Genomic DNA, 22149 nt, shown 5'->3' with positions numbered 1-22149 from the left:
AAGTTACTTGATGAAATGTGTGTAGAAGTTGTTAAAACATTTTAAAAATTCCAATTTTCCACCTATAACACCTTTTTTTAAGACACCCTGTATATTTTATTTGTTTATTTGCTTATTTCATTGAATAATGTACAAAATATTCCAACGGGACTCAAAAATCGAAAAAATACTTGATGAAATGAGTGTAGAAATTGTTAAAACATTTTAACAATTTCAATTTTCCACCTATAACACCTTTTTTTAAGACACCCTGTATATTTTATTTGTTTATTTGCTTATTTCATTGAATAATGTACAAAATATTCCAACGGGACTCAAAAATCGAAAAAATACTTGATGAAATGAGTGTAGAAATTGTTAAAACATTTTAACAATTTCAATTTTCCACCTATAACACCTTTTTTTAAGGCACCCTGTATATTTTATTTGTTTATTTGCTTATTTCATTGAATAATGTACAAAATATTCCAACGGGACTCAAAAATCGAAAAAATACTTGATGAAATGAGTGTAGAAATTGTTAAAACATTTTAACAATTTCAATTTTCCACCTATAACACCTTTTTTTAAGGCACCCTGTATATTTTATTTGTTTATTTGCTTATTTTATCGAATAATGTACAATTTATTCCAACGGGACTCAAAAATCAAAAGTTACTTGATGAAATGTGTGTAGAAGTTGTTAAAACATTTTAAAAATTCCAATTTTCCACCTATAACACCTTTTTTTAAGACACCCTCTATATTTTATTTGTTTATCTGTTTATTTCATCGAATAATGTACAAGTTATTCCAACGGGACTCATAATTCAAGAGTTATTTGATGAAATTAGTGTAGAAATTGTTAAAACATTTTAAAAATTCCAATTTTCCACCTATAACACCTTTTTTTAAGACACCCTGTATATTTTATTTGTTTATCTGTTTATTTCATCGAATAATGTACAAGTTATTCCAACGGGACTCAAAAATCAAAAGTTACTTGATGAAATGTGTGTAGAAATTGATAAAACATTTTAAAAATTCCAATTTTCCACCTATAACACCTTTTTTTAAGACACCCTCTATATTTTATTTGTTTATCTGTTTATTTCATCGAATAATGTACAAGTTATTCCAACGGGACTCATAATTCAAGAGTTATTTGATGAAATTAGTGTAGAAATTGTTAAAACATTTTAAAAATTCCAATTTTCCACCTATAACACCTTTTTTTAAGACACCCTGTATATTTTATTTGTTTATCTGTTTATTTCATCGAATAATGTACAAGTTATTCCAACGGGACTCAAAAATCAAAAGTTACTTGATGAAATGTGTGTAGAAATTGATAAAACATTTTAAAAATTCCAATTTTCCACCTATAACACTTTTTTTAAGACACCCTCTATATTTTATTTGTTTATCTGTTTATTTCATCGAATAATGTACAAGTTATTCCAACGGGACTCATAATTCAAGAGTTATTTGATGAAATTAGTGTAGAAATTGTTAAAACATTTTAAAAATTCCAATTTTCCACCTATAACACCTTTTTTTAAGACACCCTGTATATTTTATTTGTTTATCTGTTTATTTCATCGAATAATGTACAAGTTATTCCAACGGGACTCAAAAATCAAAAGTTACTTGATGAAATGTGTGTAGAAATTGATAAAACATTTTAAAAATTCCAATTTTCCACCTATAACACTTTTTTTAAGACACCCTCTATATTTTATTTGTTTATCTGTTTATTTCATCGAATAATGTACAAGTTATTCCAACGGGACTCATAATTCAAGAGTTATTTGATGAAATTAGTGTAGAAATTGTTAAAACATTTTAAAAATTCCAATTTTCCACCTATAACACCTTTTTTTAAGACACCCTGTATATTTTATTTGTTTATCTGTTTATTTCATCGAATAATGTACAAGTTATTCCAACGGGACTCAAAAATCAAAAGTTACTTGATGAAATGTGTGTAGAAATTGATAAAACATTTTAAAAATTCCAATTTTCCACCTATAACACCTTTTTTTAAGACACCCTGTATATTTTATTTGTTTATTTGCTTATTTCATTGAATAATGTACAAAATATTCCAACGGGACTCAAAAATCGAAAAAATACTTGATGAAATGAGTGTAGAAATTGTTAAAACATTTTAACAATTTCAATTTTCCACCTATAACACCTTTTTTTAAGGCACCCTGTATATTTTATTTGTTTATTTGCTTATTTTGTCGAATAATGTACAAAATATTCCAACGGGACTCAAAAATCAAAAGTTACTTGATGAAATGAGTGTAGAAATTGTTAAAACACATTTTAAAAAATTTTCTGCGACTCATTCAAAAGCTTTCTAAGAATCCTTAAAACATTATATTGATTTATACCTGCAGGTATGAAAATTTATCTGGCGTTTGTGTTTTTTCTGGCACCGCCTTTTAAGTAATTATCCAATTATTTCGTTGAGGATATTATGGTGATCTAGAAAGATGTTTCCATGGTAGGCTCAATTTTGCCATGAAGAGATTTTTAAAAAAAAACATCGTTGGGATACTAAAATGACAGGCTAAGACATAAGCAACGTTTCATTGCGTAGCATTCAGCAAATCTGTCAAGAATTGATACAAGGCGATTTGAAAAAACCAGAAAATATATACTGGGTCTTCCATTACACAGGTATATGGAAATACCACGTTCATTCATACGATTTGAATATTTTTCCATTTGAATATATCCTGAAATAAACTTTCAACTTTTATTTTTATTGTATTATAATCCACGCTAATGATAAGCATCAATAAAACATTGAAATTGATTAATTTATATATATTCTAAAACGTTCTGTGGTCATCGAGTTTAATTAGAATTTATTGTCATAACAAAATCTGTCAATTATATTTTGTTTTAAATTAATTAAGTTTCAAATCAATCAAAGCCAAATCACCGTAACCATATAAACACGTATGAACTTTCAACGTATACGAGGTGTGGTTATTAAATAACGAAACTTTTCAAAATAAAATATTTTATTTCAATATTATATTTATTTATTTAATCAATAGGTAGGATAAAAGTTTGAAATATCTTGGTATGGCATTAACACAAGATGAAGTACTAGCTGAAGAAATAAACGAGAAGTTTGAAGCAGCTGGAAGATTTATCAACGTAATTAATTCAAAGTTTATGACCAAAACATTATTACAAAGTACAAAAACGTGATTTATAAGAAAAATAATAATACCAAAACGAGGTATAATGAAATAGGAATAACATTATAAAAAGAAAATTTGACACGTCGCACGTTTTTACCTTTTGTGTGTTTGTGTCAGTTTAAATCGCTTCCTCAAAGTGTCAATACAAATATTATTGCTGTTCAAATGTGAAGATTTTAGTCACAAGTTTACACACATTTTTGGTACTCTACAGAAACGATGGACATCGTATTCGAGTAGGCTTCAGGATAAACAGCTGACGGCTGCACCACTAGTCTAGTTACTTTACAGTCACACCTCGTATATATTAATACTTGAATTAAAAAAAAATCATATAATGAGAAAGCTATTTCTGATCTATTCTTACTTTGTATCGATATACAATAAATTAGAAAGTACGGACAAGTTTTTTGTAACGATTTAACTTCAATGGACTGTTTCCATCTAGTGGCTTCGATTCTACATAAATTTCAAACGGGAAAAAAAACATCGCAGCAACCTTTCCAATAATTTCAAATAAGAAAAAGTTACGAATAACATTAAAGATGATATATTCATATTACCTCGAGGTCCCGCTTTTATTTGTTTTTCTTTTTTCATGTACACGTAAACAGAAACGATACATTACCAGATTACGACCAAAACCAATTTATTTCTCATTTATTTCATCCACTCCGTTTAAATTACTCAATCATTGTGGTTTAATATAATAATTTAAAGCCGAACCCGAAGGGGATATTTCATCTTATTTTTTTTTTTAAATTTAAACAGTGGCATAACCATAAAACACAAACGAAACTATAAAACAAAAGGAGGTGATTGTTATGCGGATGTTTTCACTTTTTCATCCATCCACAGAATGTTATCTGTAGCTACAGTATGAGGTTAATTGACAAAGAGTTCCTAATTGCCATAGAAAAATCCTACTTCTTCATCTTCATCGTCGTCCTTAAACATAAATTTAACAGAAAATCAGATGGTACTTGCCAAAGAAAACTTTTCATAATTAGAATATTCTGCACCAAGGAGGATTATACATCTTCATCTACAAAATATTCTACATCTTAATCATCTACAGAAGATTCTACAGATTCTACATCTTCGTCTACAGAATATTCTTCATCTTCATCATCTACAGAAGATTCTACAGATTCTACATCTTCGTCTACAGAATATTCTACTTCTTCATCATCTACAGAAGATTCTACATCTTCATCTACAGATTCTACATCTTCATCTACAGATTCTACATCTTCATCTACAGAATATTCTTCATCTTCATCATCTACAGAAGATTCTACAGATTCTACATCTTCGTCTACAGAATATTCTACTTCTTCATCATCTACAGAAGATTCTACATCTTCATCTACAGATTCTACATCTTCATCTACAGAATATTCTTCATCTTCATCATCTACAGAACATTCTACAGATTCTACATCTTCGTCTACAGAATATTCTACTTCTTCATCATCTACAGAAGATTCTACATGTTCATCTACAGATTCTACATCTTCATCTACAGAATATTCTTCATCTTTATCATCTACAGAACATTCTACAGATACTACATCTTCGTCTACAGAATATTCTTCATCTTCATCATCTACAGAACATTCTACAGATTCTACATCTTCGTCTACAGAATATTCTACTTCTTCATCATCTACAGAAGATTCTACATCTTCATCTACAGATTCTACATCTTCATCTACAGAATGTTCTTCATCTTCATCATCTACAGAACATTCTACAGATTCTACATCTTCGTCTACAGAATATTCTACTTCTTCATCATCTACAGAAGATTCTACATGTTCATCTACAGATTCTACATCTTCATCTACAGAATGTTCTTCATCTTCATCATCTACAGAACATTCTACAGATTCTACATCTTCGTCTACAGAATATTCTACTTCTTCATCATCTACAGAAGATTCTACATGTTCATCTACAGATTCTACATCTTCATCTACAGAATGTTCTTCATCTTCATCATCTACAGAACATTCTACAGATTCTACATCTTCGTCTACAGAATATTCTACTTCTTCATCATCTACAGAAGATTCTACATGTTCATCTACAGATTCTACATCTTCGTCTACAGAATATTCTTCATCTTCATCATCTACAGAAGATTATACAGATTCTACATCTTCGTCTACAGAATATTCTACTTCTTCATCATCTACAGAAGATTCTACATGTTCATCTACAGATTCTACATCTTCATCTACAGAATGTTCTTCATCTTCATCATCTACAGAACATTCTACAGATTCTACATCTTCGTCTACAGAATATTCTACTTCTTCATCATCTACAGAAGATTCTACATGTTCATCTACAGATTCTACATCTTCGTCTACAGAATATTCTTCATCTTCATCATCTACAGAAGATTATACAGATTCTACATCTTCGTCTACAGAATATTCTACATCTTCATCATCTACAGAAGATTCTACATCTTCTACAGATTCTACATCTTCATCTACAGAATATTCTTCATCTTCATCATCTACAGAAGAATCTACAGATTCTACATCTTCGTCTACAGAATATTCTACATCTTCATCATCTACAGAAGATTCTACATGTTCATCTACAGATTCTACATCTTCATCTACAGAATGTTCTTCATCTTCATCATCTACAGAACATTCTACAGATTCTACATCTTCGTCTACAGAATATTCTACTTCTTCATCATCTACAGAAGATTCTACATGTTCATCTACAGATTCTACATCTTCGTCTACAGAATATTCTTCATCTTCATCATCTACAGAAGATTATACAGATTCTACATCTTCGTCTACAGAATATTCTACTTCTTCATCATCTACAGAAGATTCTACATGTTCATCTACAGATTCTACATCTTCATCTACAGAATGTTCTTCATCTTCATCATCTACAGAACATTCTACAGATTCTACATCTTCGTCTACAGAATATTCTACTTCTTCATCATCTACAGAAGATTCTACATGTTCATCTACAGATTCTACATCTTCGTCTACAGAATATTCTTCATCTTCATCATCTACAGAAGATTATACAGATTCTACATCTTCGTCTACAGAATATTCTACATCTTCATCATCTACAGAAGATTCTACATCTTCTACAGATTCTACATCTTCATCTACAGAATATTCTTCATCTTCATCATCTACAGAAGAATCTACAGATTCTACATCTTCGTCTACAGAATATTCTACATCTTCATCATCTACAGAAGATTCTACATGTTCATCTACAGATTCTACATCATCATATACAGAATATCCTACATCTTTATTATCAGAAGATTTTTCATCTGTAGCTGCATTACGTGGCTTCAGAAACTCAGAAGGCTGGAGGAAAGTGAGTTTTTCAAATTCTACAGCCGTTTTAGTGAAAGGATTTCAAAGAATATGATTGGAAAAGTATTGATTAACAGCTAAATATTGTCATAATATATCAAAGAAACTTCTACCGAAACAAAATTATATTTCATCTTATTAACATATGAAATAAGTTGATTTACAACTTTGTTAATATTTTTTTCAATGTTTTACTAAATCTTCCTACTTAATTCACTACAATTTCTGCTTGACGTTAGACAATTAACAATTTGTTTTCTGTCCATTTTATATTCCAAACTGCAATTTTTATAATATCATTTTCCACGAAATCGTTTGTTAACCTGAGGCCATTACCTTCTCGATCGGGAGGAAAGTCTTCGTCTTATTTGAAGGATACAATCCACTGTTTCGGTTATTACTTAGTATCAGTGGATTCTTGTATCGTTAACCCCCTTGAAACACCCTCGGATTGCACTTAAATCGAGTCAAACTTTGTTCTGAAGTAATGTCAATTTTATACAGGATCTTTCGACAAAACCAACTTACGACCATGTTAAACCGATTGTTGAGGTTCGTCATTGAAAGAAAAAAAAACCACCAAATGCTCTTTGGATCCGTCGGTTTCTGATTCAAGATTTAATTTGGTAGATGTATAAAAAATCGGAAACGTCTGTGGTAGACACCTTTTTTGTATAAACAGAAGTTTACGACGCGTGTGGGACGACGGCAATATTTTTTATTTTTCATAAGATTCCGAGATGCGAAAGATAGATACCAAAAGAAAAAAAAACTAATGAGAAAACACGCGGAGGTCTTAATAAACGTCGAGAAAAGTTTATCTAAGCATTAATTATCTGTTTCCGTACTAGATGCGTCGAATTTATCGTTACCTAGTCATATATTTAAACATCAAAGTACCTCTAGTATCAATAGGTTTGTTCTAATCCATCAAAAACCGTTCTGGGATGGTGACGATTCTGCGCAATTGAAATTACTTGATCCAACCGGGTAGTTAACGTTTTACGTTTTGTGTTTTGTGTTCCAACAGACTTAGATGTTTGTGAATCGTTTCCGAGACTTGATTAACAGCAAATACTGTCACCAGAACTGCGCATAGCACGATCCACATCAGCAGATTGGAATTAGCAATTTGGATACGCGAATTCTCGAAATATGAATTACTTACGGTTTTCTAATCATAATAATCTTCATTGAAACACAGTACACAGTATAAGAGGCGAAGAGGCAGGCCTAGAAAGACTTTGAGAAATAAAATAGAGAAGCAATTAATATAGAGAACTGGGGGGCCAAATACCGAAATCGACAGGAATGGAAAATAATAACAAACGCAGCCAATTCAAACGATAAACTATGAAGAAAACAAAAATAGAAAACTTCAAAAAAGGATTTTAAAGCGCCATAAGCGATTGCCATAATCCAAAGGATTGAAATGCTTGATGACGATGATGATGATGAGGTTATCGAAATAAATACACATCAAATCAATTTAGTATAAAAACTGTAATTTGAATGAAATTAACATGGATAATTGTTGGCATTGTTGTAACTAGTTATTTTCTTTTCTACACCACAACCAACCATTTATTATTGTGAATAAACTTTCAGTTAGTATTCACACCAGATCAGAAGGTTTCATGCTCTATAACTTCTGCTTAGGTTGTCTTCTTCGTACTTTTTGGTAATTCGAATATAGCGTGGATCTTCCAAAATACCACTTTTTGAACGGGTGGAATTTTGGTTGATCTTAGACCAGAACATTTTGTTATATTTCCCTTTTAGTCCTTTCACTTTTACTCCTTTCAACTGAACTAAGCATTCAAATGTTTAACTATGTTTACTTAGATTAGTTTGTTAGATTTGGTCTTGAATGAAAAGATATTTCTTTCTACTATAGTTTCAAGCCTCAAAGAGCTTTTCTAAATGTTTTGATAGGAAAATTAACTGCATTTATAACACTCTTGGAATATGCTTTAGTTTGTATCCAAGGCTTGTTTTTATTCCATTGACCAATCCTTTGGAAGTAACCAATCTTCGGCTGTTTGTTTCCCTTTACAAAGGTTTCCTTTAGTCTGGAAAACTCCCATGTTTTGTCATAAGGATTCCGAGGAAATTGACATTTTCCCCAAGCCTTTGCTTCTGTCATTTGATGTCAAGGTCATCTACCAGAATGATTAAAGATAGTGAACAATTTCAAGTACAAGGTTAATTAAAGTATAATACTTTCTTCGCCTGAATTCAAACTGTTTTAGTGACCATTCAGTATAAATAATTATCATACTTGTTATGAACGAGATATCATTCATAATTCAACATTATTTTCTACTAAATGTAACTTCTCTGGACCATAAAAGTAACTATTGATTCTCGAGGACATAAAAGTCCTGTCGTTTCATGAATCATTCAGTATCTAAGTACCTGAAATATTCCCGTGAAAAGCTCCCGAAATCACCGAGACGCGCTTTGCGGCAGCAGCTTTTCTTTCAAATAGAATAGACAAGGAGAATTGGGGAAGGGAAGTTAGGAGGAGGAGGAGGAGGAGGAAGAAGAAGACCGATGACAAGTATCTGAGTTCAATCTTAGGTGACTTCGATTGTAAGCAAGGAACCGATCCCGCGGAGTGATAAATTAAGATCGGGCTATTGTTTCGCGTCTTAGGGAGTCATGACAAGGACATATACATCCTTGAAAGGGATCAACACATAAACGTGCTTAAAGAAAGTCCATTTTTTTCAATTGTATATACGAGTAGAGGGAATTTGTTTTTTGTTGGGATAATAATTATCCCATTGACTGCGCCAAATTTCATTTAAAACTATATTTCCTAGCAAAAATGAAAATAATCAATTTATTATATCATAAATTTATAAATATTGGTTAAAAATACATTAAAGTTTTAATGAAAAGTGTGATATTTTTATTTTATATAAAGATTGATACCTAAAATGTTACGCCAATGTAAAGTGGGGGATTGGGAGGTTTTCCGATTGAAATCAGTCGACAATGGGCCGTTTTTTTTTTCGTAATTAACAACATCTGTCATTATTTATGTTTCGTGGTTTCCAGAAAATGATCATAAAGGAAATATTGCTATTGATGTAGATTCTAATACAATATCTACTTTTGTTTTCTCACACAAGAATGACAAGAAGATGAATTAAAGCAAACTTTCTTAAGAAACAAAAGTTTTCTTGATGGATATTAAGTTGAGAAAACTTATCATAAGTTGGAAGATGTGTCGAGGTTTCAGGTATTTTGCATATTCACAGTTGGTATTCAATAAATACTCAACGTTATTCAATATTTTGATGACTATACTACATCCGTCTTGAATACAAAACCCGTGAAGACAAAGTTAATTTTCATATAATGATGTGAATTGTCTTATAAAATATTATGGTTAATGTTTGGTTAGCTGAATGGATAATAACTCAATCCATTAGTAAACTTTATCTTATTCTGTAAACTAGTGGTAGGATTCGTAATTAAATATTTAAGACTACATCGTAACCCATTTACTCGAAACCTAGTTGCAAAAACCTGTGAAGTAGTTCACTCGAATCCAAAGAAGAAAAGATGATCTGCGAGTAGCTCTAATAGTAGGTGTGTTAACGTTCTCAATAGCTCAAACATTTTATGACTGAGTTTATTAATTAACCTAATCTTCTAATCCGTTATTATTCAATTATACGTTGACGGTTCAAATAGGAACAGCGCGTTTATTTAAAAATTCTAGTTTATATTTGAGTGGGTCACGCTTATTGCTATTGCTTTCAGTCTGATAATCTGTTCGGCACGTAAAACGAATGGACTATAATATTTTTCATATAAATACGTCGTTTTTAAGTTTCAGAATCAACAAAAAAATAATTTTTCGCTTCCTTTTACCCAAAAAACAGTTAGATAATTATTTATTTAGGAATTTATTAAATAAAATTCAACTGAAACCGTTTTTGGATTTCTTTTACGTAAAATTCTTCTGGATTTTTGTCTCAAAACGCTTCGTAATCGATCTGTCCAACATCCAGTGCTTGCATTTTTACGAAACTATTTTTTTCCCGCGTTTATTTAAAAATTCTAGTTTATATTTGAGTGGGTCACGCTTATTGCTATTGCTTTCAGTCTGATAATCTGTTCGGCACGTAAAACGAATGGACTATAACAATTTTCATATGAATACGTCGTTTTTAAGTTTCAGAATCAAAAAAATAAAAAAAAATAATTTTATTTAGGAATTTTTTAAATAAAATTCAACTGAAACCTTTTTTGGATTTCTTTTACGTAAAATTCTTCTGGATTTTTGTCTCAAAACGCTTCGTAACCGATCTGTCCAGCATCCAGTGCATTCAGTTTTACGAAACTATTTTTTTCGCGCGTTTATTTAAAAGTTTTGGTTTATATTTGAGTGAGTTACACTTATTGCTATTGCTTTCAGTCTGGTAATCTGTTAGGCACGTAAAACGAATGGACTATAATATTTTTCATATAAATACGTCGTTTTTAAGTTTCAGAATCAACAAAAAAATAATTTTTCGCTTCCTTTTACCCAAAAAACAGTTAGATAATTATTTATTTAGGAATTTATTAAATAAAATTCAACTGAAACCGTTTTTGGATTTCTTTTACGTAAAATTCTTCTGGATTTTTGTCTCAAAACGCTTCGTAATCGATCTGTCCAACATCCAGTGCTTGCATTTTTACGAAACTATTTTTTTCCCGCGTTTATTTAAAAATTCTAGTTTATATTTGAGTGGGTCACGCTTATTGCTATTGCTTTCAGTCTGATAATCTGTTCGGCACGTAAAACGAATGGACTATAACAATTTTCATATGAATACGTCGTTTTTAAGTTTCAGAATCAAAAAAATAAAAAAAAATAATTTTATTTAGGAATTTTTTAAATAAAATTCAACTGAAACCTTTTTTGGATTTCTTTTACGTAAAATTCTTCTGGATTTTTGTCTCAAAACGCTTCGTAACCGATCTGTCCAACATCCAGTGCATTCAGTTTTACGAAACTATTTTTTTCGCGCGTTTATTTAAAAGTTTTGGTTTATATTTGAGTGAGTTACACTTATTGCTATTGCTTTCAGTCTGGTAATCTGTTAGGCACGTAAAACGAATGGACTATAATATTTTTCATATAAATACGTCGTTTTTAAGTTTCAGAATCAACAAAAAAATAATTTTTCGCTTCCTTTTACCCAAAAAACAGTTAGATAATTATTTATTTAGGAATTTATTAAATAAAATTCAACTGAAACCGTTTTTGGATTTCTTTTACGTAAAATTCTTCTGGATTTTTGTCTCAAAACGCTTCGTAATCGATCTGTCCAACATCCAGTGCTTGCATTTTTACGAAACTATTTTTTTCCCGCGTTTATTTAAAAATTCTAGTTTATATTTGAGTGGGTCACGCTTATTGCTATTGCTTTCAGTCTGATAATCTGTTCGGCACGTAAAACGAATGGACTATAACAATTTTCATATGAATACGTCGTTTTTAAGTTTCAGAATCAAAAAAATAAAAAAAAATAATTTTATTTAGGAATTTTTTAAATAAAATTCAACTGAAACCTTTTTTGGATTTCTTTTACGTAAAATTCTTCTGGATTTTTGTCTCAAAACGCTTCGTAACCGATCTGTCCAACATCCAGTGCATTCAGTTTTACGAAACTATTTTTTTCGCGCGTTTATTTAAAAGTTTTGGTTTATATTTGAGTGAGTTACACTTATTGCTATTGCTTTCAGTCTTTCAATCTGTTAGGCACGTAAAACGAATGGACTATAATATTTTTCATATAAATACGTCGTTTTTAAGTTTCAGAATCAACAAAAAAATAATTTTTCGCTTCCTTTTACCCAAAAAACAGTTAGATAATTATTTATTTAGGAATTTATTAAATAAAATTCAACTGAAACCGTTTTTGGATTTCTTTTACGTAAAATTCTTCTGGATTTTTGTCTCAAAACGCTTCGTAACCGATCTGTCCAACATCCAGTGCATTCAGTTTTACGAAACTATTTTTTTCGCGCGTTTATTTAAAAGTTTTGGTTTATATTTGAGTGAGTTACACTTATTGCTATTGCTTTCAGTCTGGTAATCTGTTAGGCACGTAAAACGAATGGACTATAACAATTTTCATATGAATACGTCGTTTTTAAGTTTCAGAATCAAAAAAAAATAATTTTTCGCTTCCTTTTACCCAAAAAACAGTTAGATAATTATTTATTTAGGAATTTATTAAATAAAATTCAACTGAAACCGTTTTTGGATTTCTTTTACGTAAAATTCTTCTGGATTTTTGTCTCAAAACGCTTCGTAACCGATCTGTCCAACATCCAGTGCATTCAGTTTTACGAAACTATTTTTTTCGCGCGTTTATTTAAAAGTTTTGGTTTATATTTGAGTGAGTTACACTTATTGCTATTGCTTTCTGTCTTTTAATCTGTTCGGCACGTAAAACGAATGGACTATAATAATTTTCATATAAATACGTCGTTTTTAAGTTTCAGAATTAACAAAAAAATAATTTTTCGCTTCCTTTTACCCAAAAAACAGTTAGATAATTATTTATTTGGGAATTTTTTAAATATTATTCAACTGAAACCTTCTAATTTTGAAAATTTATTATCCTAGTTGTCGTAAAATTATCTCATTAAAAATAATCAAGCCCAACAATCAGCCGTTTCAATTGACGCCTATAAACTATCTCTTAGAATAGAATTCTACTTCTAAAAAAAAACAGGTTCTTCGATCTTCACTTCTCGAAAAAAAGAAGAACCCGTGGGTTGATAATTATTTTAATAATAGGGAACAACCATTTTTCGGTTTGTGCACAGTCATTAAATGGTTTCGTAATAGAATATCTACGAGGCTAAAATATACCGACCCTTCTTTCTAGTTTGTTGTCGAGAATTTTTGCCAAATATCGTAAAAATTCATATAAAACTCTTATACTGTAGAAAGACGCCATTTTGAGGTCTGTTTTTCACAAATCAAAAATGGCGAATCACATTTCGTTTACTTTTGGTAAATTTTAAAGTTTAAATGAACCGTACAACTTGTAAACCTTCTCCAAACACAGAATTTAATATTTTATGAGATTTTTCGATATTTTTTACAACTTACAAGTGTTAATAGTCCTTCTAAAAGTACATATTTTATGACAAATACTGCCGACATATTCTCACTAAAGTGTCAAATTTATCAAGTCCAACTAAAACATAATTGAGTACAAAATATATCGTTCTGTATTCTATTTTTTATTTTTATTATATAATTTCCTTTTTTATCTATTTTTTGGTACGTTATTTTTATTAATTGAACACCCTATATATACTACTGTATCGCGTCTTGTAAATTATAGATTTTAATTAAGAATTAACGTTAGATTTTGAATTAATTTGATTCCTTGTATACAAAATTTAAATTGTCAAAAAGAAACAAAATTTATAAATGAAATTCGTTAGAACCAGGTAGCTAAACAGAGAAGACATTGTTTTAGAAACCAGAAATTTTTACCTGCCAAATATGAAACGAAAATAATGTCTTATCAAAAGAAACAAAATAGTAATTTTTCAAACTGTCTTCGAAAAAAAAAAAAATGCTCAAGTAAGTGTGTCTAAAATGCTGGTTTTCGAACCCCCGGGGGTTCTCCCTATTTCAGATGACATGATGAACGTTGGGAACGCCGAGGGTAGCAACCCAACCAGTGGCGGAACTTCAATAGGGATACACGCCAACATTTTATTATTATATATTAATTTCCAACCATTTATAAACGTCGAATTTAAGTGTAATTGTTTAAAAAATCAATAATTTGATAAATTCGCATCATAATCTGTATCTGTAAACTTGCGGTAGATCTTTTTGCAGTTATTTTAAAAGCTTTCAAAAGTGAGCAGCTTTGGACTTGTTTTCTTTTTTCGGTAATACGCCACTGAGTTCAGGTAGTTATCAAGTTGGACCCGGAGTTGTCTGCGTTCCGTAGACGAATGTATAACAAGTGAAAATGTACAATTAGAGACTTCACATAACGACTTTGGAAGCTATTCTCCCAGAAAGGAGAGATAAGTGGCTTTTTGTGCAACCAGGGGGGCTTATCGCCCCAACTAATTTAATAAAGAGAAATTTTCACCTCTTCTAAAACGTTAGCGACACAAAAAAAGTAACCTGACGATGAATTTCTGCGATTTTTATATTTGATATGATGATTTAATGGATCTACGGAACGAGCTTCAACCTCACTTTTAGATACTGAGATTCAGTGGGTGTAAACATGTTGATAAAAGTTTCTCATTAATCAAATCAGATGAAATTAATGAATACGTTGAAGAGAACATTTTCATTTTAACCCAAAATTCGTTTCTATTCAAAAGAATCGTCCACAAAATAATTATTTCGTTCGGTTAAAATGAAAAATAATAAGAAAATATCTTGACTTTGATGAATACCAGTGATGCAGAACTTCTTCATTAGATGACGTTAGATGGGGACACGAAAGGCTTTAAAACAGAAAACGATCCATCAGAATGAAGCTAATTAATCGATTAATCTAGTTACGATTCTTGACAAAATCAATGGAAGATTTGTGGAGAGTTTAAAATACTGTAAATGTTTTTGGATCGACAGTGAGGTTATACAAAATTCCCTGGTCAACAACTGGTGGGCCATCACGACACAGTTTAATTCCTGGCGAGAAAAACGTTGTTAAAACCACCTCTTCATATTAAATTGGGGCTGATCAAGCGGTTTGTAAAATATATACGTTCCAAGTTACCGAAATTGTATGAAGCGAAGTTAGAAAAAGGAATTTTAACCAACAAACTTTTGTATGATCTCTTTTTTCCTGAATCAATAAAAGAAATACAAAAAGAAGCATGGGATTCTTTCAAATATGTAGTGTAGATATTTTGGAGCAATACCAAAGATTCCGGATATCAAACTATTCTACAGGGCATGGTGACAGAGTTTTATACTGGAAGGTGCAAAATTTGCTTAAAAGTTTGATTCTTACATTCGAAAAATGAAAATTTTCCTGAAAACTTGTAGAAAATTGTAAAAAACTTGTAAAAAACTTGTAGAAAACTTATAAAAAACTTGTAGAAAACTTGTAGAAAACTTGTAGAAAATTTGTAGAAAACTCGTAGAAAACTTGTAGAAAACTTGTAGAAGAATTGTAGAAAACTCGTAGAAAACTTGTAGAAAACTCGTAGAAAACTCGTAGAAAACTCGTAGAAAACTCGTATAAAACTTGTAGAAGACTTGTAGAAAACGTAGAAAACTTGTAGAAAACTCATAGAAAACTTGTAGAAGACTTGTAGAAAACTTGTAGAAAACTCGTAGAAAACTCGTATAAAACTCGTAGAAAACTCGTATAAAACTAGTAGAAGACTTGTAGAAAACTTGTAGAAAACTCGTAGAAAACTTGTAGAAGACTTGTAGAAAACTTGTAGAAAACTTGTAGAAAATGTATAGAAAACTTGTATACATAAAGTTGTATATAAGTTTAAATAATTGACGATAGGTTTTAATAAATATTATGTTATATGTTTGTTGTAATATATAGTTGATTTTTCTCATTGTTGTGTTGTTATTTTGAGAAAAAGTTGTTCGTAGCCCACTCCGTATATTATACTAACAAAAGCAACCGCATTCGAAATCCCGATTGTTGTAAACAGGAGATTTATTATTCCTATTTCCTTGTTTTCAGTTTCCTGTCCATTTTTCATTGCGTGCAACGTCTAGATGTGTATCGGTAGACATGTTGTAATTTTTTTTGTTGCCAACACCTTTTATCCTACTAATTACTACAAAAAGTAGTGTTCGACGTCAAGCGGTCATTAATTCAACGATATCTGTATTAATTTATAATCCTTTATCACCTACCAAAGGAATTGTAAAATCTCGGAAAGCACGCAATTCCTCGTTCCAATTTATTTCTTATTTAGATTTATAGATTTAATTTACGATATTTCAGAAATTCGAAATATCGTTTACAGAATAGCGTCCGGCCAAAGCAAACGGCGCAAATTTCGCAAACGAACGAGCGCCGAGCGGAGCGCAGGCGAGTCGAGCGTTCCGGCGGCTGGCAATGCCGCCCAATAGCAAATATTTTGTTTCCTGGATTTTTCACAAGTGTGTAGTCTATGATAGTCAAGATTGCCTTCCAGAATTCCTTGTCAGTATTCCTTTGCTATCCCAGAACATAACTCAAACGCAGTGCCGGATTAAGCTGGGGAATTGTGGGGGGGACATAGCCCCGGACCCCAGGTCCAAGAGAGCCCCATCATTTGGAAAACAATCCGTAGTTTTTAATGTGTTGTTACCACAAATCTAACGTTCAGAATTCTTTAAGCGGGCCTCATCATTATTTTAGCCCCGGGTTTTATAAATCTTAATCCGGCCCTGCTCAAACGTTGAAAAAGATTTTTCCTTGATAGATCAGCAGTGATCAAAAGAACACAAAATATCATATGCTGATATTGTAGATAAAATTTTGGTTGTAGATTTTGATTATCATAAATCTAGGGTACTTCGGTTGCATAGTCACTACTAAAACCTATGAGAAAGAAATTTGTCGTAGCACTTTACAAACTATGATTTTCTTGCCTCAAATCTTTGAGTTTGTATATTCAAAATCTCTTAAACTTTGCCGTTCCGTATCTCATTTATTATCAACATTTCGTTTTAGTTTGGACAATATTCTACTAACCACCCTGTAGACAATGTAGTGAGTATTTTAATTCATATTTTGGTTTCTCATTTCTTTATGGATTTTTGTCTTAATTTCGTGCACTGAAACACGACGCACCACACACACATGTGACACGTAGAAAAAAAGTCTCGGCAAAAAATTTTCAGTCATCTTTCAGTTAATTAAAATTCTAATTGCGACGCAGTAACTCTGAATTTTATCAATTACTTCGTCGACAACTTAACAACCGCAGATGGTGACAAATGTTTCTATAAATTTATTTTGTAATTGGTTTGTTTCGATTCGGTCTAGGAATAGTTTCGCGAGATGTAGCTGAAATTTTGATATATTTGCCGGAATTAATTCCAGAAGTATTTATAGTAAGAGGAATAAATTCCGTCAAAATAGATTTTCTATCCGCGTAATGAATTATGTTAAATGAAGATTTAATTCAGTAACTCATTCATAAAGACGCCATGTTTTTAACGATACTTGACGTATAACATCAGAAATGTTATATGTATAACTGGTTGCCTGGATTCTCTTAAAAATTAGATTCAATTAAATCAAACAAATGCATTTTAAATTATAAAATTATCAACAAACTATGTATTAGTATTAAATAAAGATTATTATTAAATAGAGATTTTTATTATTAATTAGCTTTAATTCAGCTATTAATCTGGAAATATGTATTAATATTTGCCTATAGCTTGCAATATATTTAACGTGCAATATTGGTTGCCTATATATTATAAAAACAATAATCTAGTGCTTATTAACATTTATTTAATTGGGAATTTGAAATATAAAAAATTTCATTGTAAACAATATATTACCTCTGAATAATCAAACGTATGTTTAAACTGCATAATTTAAATTAATAATATTGATCTTGCACTTGACCGAGCTTGGTGGGTATGATGATCATCCTACCGTGACGTTTCGAACAAAAAGAAAGAAAATCAACAGAGTTTTGCATGGATTATTTGCAAAGATCTAATCTTCATTTCTTCAAAGCTCATGAACGTTCATTCGTAACGCTTTTCTGCGCATGTTGTAGACTATTAAATACATATCAGAGCCGTACTTGAAAAAATCGTAATAACTACAATTTATACCAATTTTCTCATATTATTTTTAATTTATGTTTTATATAAATGAATAATTGAGAATGAGAAGTCCCATAAAGGTTTTTCTGTTATAAAAACAAATTGTATAAATATATAAACACGCAATATAAAAGACAATTGAATTGAATTGAATGGAAGCTTTTATTTTGTATAAATAAATCTTAAAGTAGGTCAAAAATTTAATGTCACCGTGTTAAAACGATAAGTACACTAATTTGAAAGGATAATCCCAGTGCTGGATCAAGAAAAAAGGGATTAAAATCAAATTAATCATAATTTCTTTTCTTCGAATTACTCTTTTGGAATGTTATACTCGATATAATTTTATTGTGAAGTATATATATATATATATATATATATATATATATATATATATATATATATATATATAGAATCCGTTCCTGACGTACTCGAACACGAAATAGTTAAATAGCATAGCAAAGTCATAATGAATGTACGTACATGTAGAAAACAAACTGATGCAGCGCAACCAGATAAAGGAGTTCTGTAAAGAGATTAAAATGTTAACATTCTCATGACAGCTCATGCAAAACATCAATGGGAAAACTTTCGTCCATCTGATTGAAGAGAACGAGTTTGAAGAGCAAGAAGTGTTTTGTTATGTAACGTTTAGTACGGTTCCGAATTCGACAAATTCATTCGATACAAAAATATCTCCAATTATTAGGGGGTATTTTGTACGAAATTAGAAACCAAAAATGTTGAATATTTCAACATACATATCGGTAGTACTGCTTCACTTTTGATGTACTCCAAATTGAGGTACTCAATATTTTGGTAACATCTGGAGTAACCAGGAAGACTTGTTAATACGAAATCAAAAAAATAGAAACTTGGTAGGATTTACTTTGATGCATTCCCCCAGTGGGGCATTAAATCAAAGATGTGGATGGGTTGAAAACCAACAAACTCGAATATTTTGAAGACATAACGTAGATATTATCATCCAAAGGAAGATCAGTAGATTATTAGGTAGGATTAACTATTTTTAAACAGACTGTTACCTTGAAACGTGGCTCTTTGTTAAGAAATTGATGTTTTCGTGTAAATCGTAATTTAAAATGGAACAGAATCTTTCATAAAACAAACATAAGGCAAAATATCAAGAAAATTAATAAGATCATGGCGAAAAATAGGAGATAAATCGAAAATAAATCATCGGGTTATATAAAGGAAGAGATATTGAGGATAAGATAAGTTTAATCAAACAAATTTGAAACTATTAACGAAATTAAAGAATTTATAAATGAAAACATACCATCAATCGAATAAGACACCCTAATTTCTTGTTAGTTTGATCTTTAAATTGTTTTTTGTTATTAAGATCCTTACCAAGACCTTGTTTTGATATTTCTTGTCAGTTGTCAGTTGTCAGTTGTCAGTTTTAATCCCAAAAAAGCTTATAGACCATTATGCATGCAAAATTCGCTTATTCAGTTCACTACTGACTCAGTTTGAGAATTCAAAAAGATCATAACGAAGCTTCGATAAAGAAACATCTATAAATAATACGCGTTCAACTTAATATCTAGTTACTTCGTGTCAAAATAGAAGTGCACGTCCAACTTTGGGTAACATCTTCTAAGACGATATCCTCAACCTGGAACTAACCTAAAGTTCTACAACCACTGCATTCGTCGACGAATTAGCATTAATACGAAGAAGCTTGTAGGGAACGTCAACGAGAACTCGAAACGGATACAGGACAATGTCAAACTGCATTAGCACAAAACTGAGACTAAGTTTCTCGTAGGTCCTACTAATATAAGGTAAATCTAATAAGAATTCTCCCGAACATGGATGGAGCAAGCAGCTGAAGAAGAGGTCGTTTGCAGAGCAATATTGAATTGTTCCCAAAGAAACCAATAGACCTAACAAACCTAATCAAAATAAGCTACATACGTAATAACACCGAGATCGTTCAAAACATAAAAGAAAGCAGAGACATTGAAGATGTTCAAACGGCCAAAACGTCTGGAAATTCTCGAAATAACACCTGATAAACTTACAGAGTTTGCCAAGATATGCCTAGCAAATACGCGGACGGCTCAAAAAGGTCTCTGGAGTGCAGTAGCTGCTTTGGAAGCGGGTAATGATATACGTAGATCAACTGCAATCACAAATTTAATATTAAACATTCTGTATATGATAATAATTTTGATTTGAACATCGCGACTCAACGATTCCGATAAATTATTTCGTTAATTTTCGTTTTTTGTGTTAACAATCGCCTCGACTATTCCATAACTTGCGTTTAGCATAATCCTTTCAGACATCGAAGGCTTTTGTTGAACCCCTGTTATATCCAGAATGCGTGGACGTCAAACTGAAGTGATAGAGCGAGCGCACGCCACCCAAGCACACAGCGATTTTATCAGATATTTATATCTATTTTTCAGCGCTCTTAAAATTTATTTAGAGCGCACCAATTAATAAATTATGAATTTTTTCTACGGTATATATAATTGCGTTCGTTTTTCTAGTTTATTTCGGGTTAATAATTCTTGAAAATCGATTTGATCCGTGGTATTATTAATTTGGGAGATTATTCCACGAAAAACAATAAAGAGAATAATAATTTTTCGGATTTTCCACCCTTTTATCCACCCCCAACGGACTTCTTTTCGTCTTCACCGTTTTCGTTATCATTTATTTTGTTTCCGCATCTGTTTCACGCGTCTTGCCATGAGATATGAAGCGGAGGCGCTTGGTTTTTGGCTTGCACCGAAAATGTAAAACTTCTTGTTCGAACTTAATTAAAATATTAAATTACCATGAAATTTGAGCGAAACGCTGCCGTATTCGGCATTTCTGGAATTTACTCCAAAAAACAAAATCATATACAAAATTCGTTCAGGTCGTAAAATAATTTTTTGTCAAAGTTATTCGTCCGGTTTCTGGTGCATCTCTTTGAAGATATTTCCACGAGATGGTTCAAAATCTTCATCCATGAGCGTAGTATGAAGAAATTTGGACTTTAACTGCTATTGAAACCTGTTTAAATATTTTGAACGTTGGTATTGATCTTCGAGGGAAAGATACTGAGCAAAATCTACGGGGCAGATGGGCAGGACTTGTAAAAAACTTTAATGCCAAAGATTTCTGCAGCAAATTGAATGGTTGCTGCAAGGAGACCAGAGAAAGCTGAGGCTCCCCTATAAGGCTGTAGTATTTTGTTGGAAAAGCTTCTGTTTATCAATTACTTCCTTCCCAGTATCCTTTTAAATGATTCTAGAAGGTAGTTTCGTGGTTAAAACTAATACTTAACCTTCTTAAAACCACAATTTGGTACCAAAGCAACTATTTTGAGTTAAAATTATAATTAAGTTTTCTTTATTACTTATAATTTGTTTTCTGTGATTCTTTGGATCTTTATAAATATTTCCGGAAAGAATTTGTACTAAATCCTCATCGAAAATATCTAGTATCTACTTAAATAATCCATGTTTATGTTCATGTTATATTTTTATAATGTAATTTCCATGCATTTGGCACAAAAGTAACAATTTTCTATTTCCAAGTATAATATTTTCCCATCTAGAAAACAGTGCAAGTATATTTACAGGAAAATCCCATTTACATGCATAAGAAGCTGCTGGCAGCTGATTCTTGGCTTTTTGGAAGTATTAGGCAACCCGCGGGGCACTTGTTTTCAGTATATTACATCGAAGTAGTGGCTACTCATACGATAATACGTGATTATAATAAA

General features: G+C 31.1%; 2 protein-coding genes across 3 annotated transcripts in view; both read left to right on the top strand.

The window, feature by feature from the left end:
* LOC130453213 (netrin receptor UNC5C) overlaps window positions 1-22149 on the top strand; it is a 327846-nt gene that overhangs the window by 17111 nt on the left and 288586 nt on the right. The window lies entirely within an intron of this gene.
* On the top strand, window positions 3085-6641 carry LOC130440675 (serine-rich adhesin for platelets-like). The gene is made up of 2 exons (XM_056773939.1): window positions 3085-3199; window positions 4285-6641. Exons 1-2 carry the CDS (start codon window positions 3085-3087, stop codon window positions 6639-6641), a joined length of 2472 nt encoding a protein of 823 aa, XP_056629917.1.

The sequence above is a fragment of the Diorhabda sublineata genome, chromosome 2, assembly GCF_026230105.1.
Source record: "Diorhabda sublineata isolate icDioSubl1.1 chromosome 2, icDioSubl1.1, whole genome shotgun sequence".
NCBI classification, from domain to species: domain Eukaryota; kingdom Metazoa; phylum Arthropoda; class Insecta; order Coleoptera; family Chrysomelidae; genus Diorhabda; species Diorhabda sublineata.
The sequence above is the reverse complement of the archived record's forward strand: the minus strand, read 5'-3'. Positions and strand labels throughout refer to the sequence as shown.

What these genes read in the sequence shown, in the direction of transcription:
- LOC130440675 (XM_056773939.1), top strand. Translation starts at nt 3,085, where the DNA reads ATGGCATTAACACAAGATGAAGTACTAGCTGAAGAAATAAACGAGAAG. An exon ending in GACCAAAACATTATTACAAA is followed by an intron (nt 3,200 to 4,284) that starts GTACAAAAACGT and finishes AATCATCTACAG; the next exon opens with AAGATTCTACAGATTCTACA.